The sequence below is a fragment of the Gavialis gangeticus genome, unplaced genomic scaffold (genome assembly GCF_001723915.1).
Source record: "Gavialis gangeticus isolate Ggan-Ray unplaced genomic scaffold, GavGan_comp1, whole genome shotgun sequence".
In the NCBI taxonomy this organism is placed as follows: Eukaryota; Metazoa; Chordata; order Crocodylia; family Gavialidae; genus Gavialis; species Gavialis gangeticus.
Genome location: NW_017729004.1, coordinates 34,517,904 through 34,522,459, shown reverse-complemented (window position 1 = coordinate 34,522,459; position 4,556 = coordinate 34,517,904). Strand labels below are relative to the sequence as shown.

Below are 4,556 nucleotides of genomic sequence, written 5' to 3'. Positions count from 1 at the left end.
GTCTCAGGCCCCCTGCTCCTGCCACCCTGCTTTAGGAACCTGTCTATGCTTCTACTTATTCTCCTGCTACACCTGCTGCCCATAAATTTCATCCTTTTGTACCTATTAACCAGGTGAGCAAAAGTCTGCACACTTGAAATGTGCCTCTTAGATTCCTGATTACTTTGATAGGGAATCAGTTATCCTCCTGACTGACTATTCTCCGTAGTAAGTACTTGTCCAAAAAAATGAAGCATCATAGCTCTGTTGCATATATTCCTCTCTCACTTTACAAAAATTGAATAGACTTCCATTATAGGTGGTTGTGATTTAAACGCATTCAGGTGTACTGGGATGTACATGGTGTTCTCTGCTGCACTGTAAACTATTAGAAACTTGCTGTGAGAGGGTTGTTAAAGGAGGATGTCCAACTGCTTTATATTTGGAAATACCCTGCCCTCTCTGAATTAAGTTTCTGCCAAAAATATATATGAATTTAAGTTTAATTTGTGTAATAAATTGAACAGTCTGTTCTGGTACCTCCAGAGTACTTTTTTCTAGTTCTTGTTCTAAAAAAATTGTTAAAGATTGGCACATCCTGCTTCTATTCTATTCTTTGCATCTCCTGTCTTCCTGACTTTTGTTTCTCTTCCTTTAAGGTCAGTAGTACTAGTATGACAGAATCAAGTCCCTTGATCTCTGAGCGTCATCCTTGGAGATGGAAGGTGAAATACCATATAAACATCCTGTTTGTTTAATTTGAGAGGCGTATGGCAGAAGTAATTGCTTGGGAACAAAATTTAGTACCTAGAAATCTGAGGAGAGCTTCATATGAAGTTTTAGTAGAAGTCTGTGTTATAGCTCTGGTGTTCCTGTTCAAATAAGTTTTGAAGAACTGATTTATAAGCAACTAATAGATAATAAGGTCTCATAAAGTAATTTGCTTTCTTCAGTTTACCAGCTCAGATTAGTATAGTGAGCAGAAGCAAAATTCCAGCCTTCCTCCAGAGCAAATGATATCTACAGTTTTACATGATCAGGTTGGGGGGAGACAAAGACTGAAGAAATGAAAGGAGGCTAAAGGAAACTTGGAAGTAAATGAGAGAGTAAGGAAGAACATTTCATTCACAAGTTTGAATGAAACTGATATGTGCAACTCTGATCTTGCTTGATACTATCTCCCCATCTTCTCCCTCTCAACTAAAATCTGTGGTTGTAGTGTTACAGGAAAATATCAGCAAGTAAATCTCTCAGCACCTTGGGGCATTTTTACATGTGCTCTGGGACACGGTGCTGAGTGCTTTAATAAGCGAGAGACACTAATTAAAAGAACCCACGCATCAAATGTATCAGCATCCCCACACTGAAAAAATGGCAGCGGGGCACTTTGAACTAAAGCTCATCGAACGTGTTTTATTTCAAGGAGCCCCGCCGCCTGTTTTTCAGCGTGGGACTGCTGATCCACGTGACGCAGAAGGCTACCCAAGCATGTCAGTTTCCATGCTCCAGCAGACTTGCTTAATCGAGTCTTCTCCAACGCACAGGATTTCCAGAGCATTGGGCAGGCTCCCTGTAAGTCTGTGCTTATAGAGACTAAATCATTCAGAAAAGCATAAGCTTTCATAAGTTACAGCTATGACAGTCAGATGCTATAGCATCTGTTGTTGTTGATAATAATATAACTCACTTGAAGGTGTGAAGCCTTCTACCAACAGATATGCTAACTCAAGTAAGCAAAGCACACATATGTAACAAAGAGGAAAACCCCCAAATTGTCCTAAAATGCTGTAACCATAAATTTCAACTGGGAGTATGGAGAGTTGTGAATTTGGAAAATGACCCTCCCCCCCAAAAAAAATTAGATTCTGTATATGGAAACGTGTAAATTTGTTGTTGTTTTCAGTGTATTTAATCTCATTCTTGGAAGGTGTCTTTAAATTCACCCCCCTCCCCTTCCGCCCTCTCCCCCTACTGCTGCAATGGGGAAAGCCATAGCAGGGGCAGGTTGCCTGGCCTCCTTGTCCTCCCACTTGGTCCCCTGTACCTGCTGGCACCTACCCTGTGCTATTCCATCTCCCCGCAGCCCAGCCTCTTGCGCTATGCAGCAGCTTCAGTTCTGGTTCTGGCTCCAGCCTGGGGTACAGAGCACGTACGGCTCCAGCCCAGTCAGGCAGTTGCAGCAGTGGCAACTCCAGCCCAGGCTTGGGGCCAGAGTTGGAGCTATAGCAGCCTCTCTGCCACCGTGCAGTCTCCCCTGCGCTTTCCCCCAGGGCAATGCATTGTGTGGTCTCCCCCACACTCTCCTGCCCCCACCCCGGTGGCACTGCACAATCTCCACTGTGCTTTTCTCCCTGCATCAAGTGGTGTTCCCCAGGTGTTTGGGGCCAGAGCTGGAGCAGCTGCCTGCCCCAGACCATACTGAAATCCAAGATGAGGTTGCTTTTTCCCCTTGTTGAATTGGGGAGGAGGGGGAGAGGAGGGGACTTTGCCTGGGATTTGAGTAAACACAGTAGTATAAAGCAGGATCAGAGTTGCACAGATCAACACAAACCTTTGAATGCAATGTTATCTCTTTCTCTCACTTTCTTTCAAATTCTCTAACCTTTTCAGTTCTGTCAGCATCTGATGAGTGGGCTGATGCTTACGAGAGCTTATGCTGTTCTGAATGAGTTACTCCAAGGCCTCACCCTGGCCTGCCCTCTGCCTGCATTCAGACTAATGCAGCTGCTTACTTCTGTCAGCAAATGAGAAACATTTCTAGAGCTTGGAAATACATTTTTCTTTGACCAGGTTAATCTGTTCATGGCTATTGATGTGAAGTTTTCCTTTTATGATTGTTACTCTTGACTTCTAATTTGGGGCTGGTACCTTTCGGACTATGCTTTCTTTCAAACTATGCTAAATTCAGAGTTTATGAAGCAGAGGCAATGGATACATTACCACGTAACCTTAGATCACCTGTCCTTGTTCCAACACTGGACTGCTAATACCAGATTTTCAAGTCACAGACTTTTTGTGACAGGACTATTCCCCATGCTGTTTGCACAAAACACTACCTGAATAACTTAAGAAAGCAAACATTGTAGCTTGTTTGAGCTTCTAGTCAACAGGAAAAAGGACTATGTTTGGGAATTTTCTGTTCTGCTCCATTTATTATAAAAAACTGCAGGAGAAACTCAAATTCATAAGTTACATCTATTAAAATTCTCTGGTGCTGTGTATTTGGAAACTTTGACCCTGCTGTTTCTGTATTACAAGCTAAACAACTCCTCCTTCACTTCTTTGCAAACTTTATAGTATAGTTTTAAAGGAAGTTGGCTTCCTGTTACGTTCTGCTTTATTTTTCTCTCTCCTTTCAGCTAGGGACAACCTTAATCATCACTGTATATATTTATATACTGATTCTTTCATCCCTTGCATGGTGACGCATCATTTTGGGTTGTGATTTTTTTGTAAGTTGAAGAGGCATTACTTGGAATGGAAACCTACAAGGAACACTTGATATTGTTCGGAGTGTATTGTTTACTTGGTTGTAGGCCATTCTTCCCTATCAATTCATACAAGTATAGTAACACAGAGCCCAAAGAAAAAATGTCAAGTGTGAAAGGAGACTATCATCTGATCTGATCCCTTGTATAATGCAAGCCAGCCACTCTCTAATAATTCTTGGATCAAACCTACAATGTCTCTTTTGAATTGCAGCATATTGTTTAGAGAGAGATCCAGCTTGATTCACACCCTTTGCGTGAAGGAGTGTGCACTGCAATTCTAAATATGCTGTTCCAATGTTTAATTACCCTCACTATTAAAATTGATCCCTAAATTCTGTGAATTTGTCCACCTTCAGCTTACAGCCTTTGGATCTCTTTGCATCTTTCTCTGCTACAAATGCAGGCTGTCAGACATGCCTCTCCCAGGGGTACTTGCAGACTGCAGCTGGTTGCCTCATAACTCTCTTCAGTAAAGTATGCATCTACCTCAGTTTTCCTTTCATACAAGGTTTCCCAGAATTGTAATTTTAGTAGTTGTTTTAGAAATCTTTCCAGTTTGTAAACTTTCTTTTAGAAGTGTGAGCACCACAACTGGACATGGTCTTGTCGTCATTATCTTGCTAATGAGACCTGTTACAGATACTTTTGTATGCAGAAGTAATAATTCTGTTTGTACATCTAATAATTAGTCAGATCAAGTCTGTTACCTACAACATTGTACTGTGTTAATTGAAGTCCAAATCTTTTTCAGGGAAATTCCTTCCTTCATCCTGATTTTTATAGATGTATAACCTTGTATTCAGCTCTTTTAAAGTGTATGTTCCTCATCTGGTGTTGCCCACCTTATCAAATGTTTCAGAAAGATACAAAATTATAACAAATTATACATTTTTCATCCATAGAATCTAATTATTGGGGGGTTATCTTATAAGCAGGGTCATCTTCAATTCAAATAAGTGCAGTAATTTTTCCTGATTTACTTATTGAACACTTCCTTATGGTTCTTTTTACTTTACTGGCATAGGTTTTTCTCATTGATACCTTTTCAGCTCTTCCTGTCAGCTTTCCTATCTATGAATTTCCACC

General features: G+C 41.0%; 1 protein-coding gene across 11 annotated transcripts in view; it reads left to right on the top strand.

Moving 5' to 3' along the window:
* The window catches only part of SVIL (supervillin), a 235,462-nt gene that overhangs the window by 179,244 nt on the left and 51,662 nt on the right, over positions 1–4,556 (top strand). The window contains exons 19-20 of one of the 11 annotated variants that reach the window (XM_019508220.1): positions 36–113; positions 639–704. The exons of the other annotated variants lie outside the window; for them this stretch is intronic. Coding sequence (XP_019363765.1) covers positions 36–113; positions 639–704 — 144 coding nt within the window. The remainder of the gene's footprint in view (positions 1–35; positions 114–638; positions 705–4,556) is intronic. 11 annotated transcript variants of the gene reach the window in all.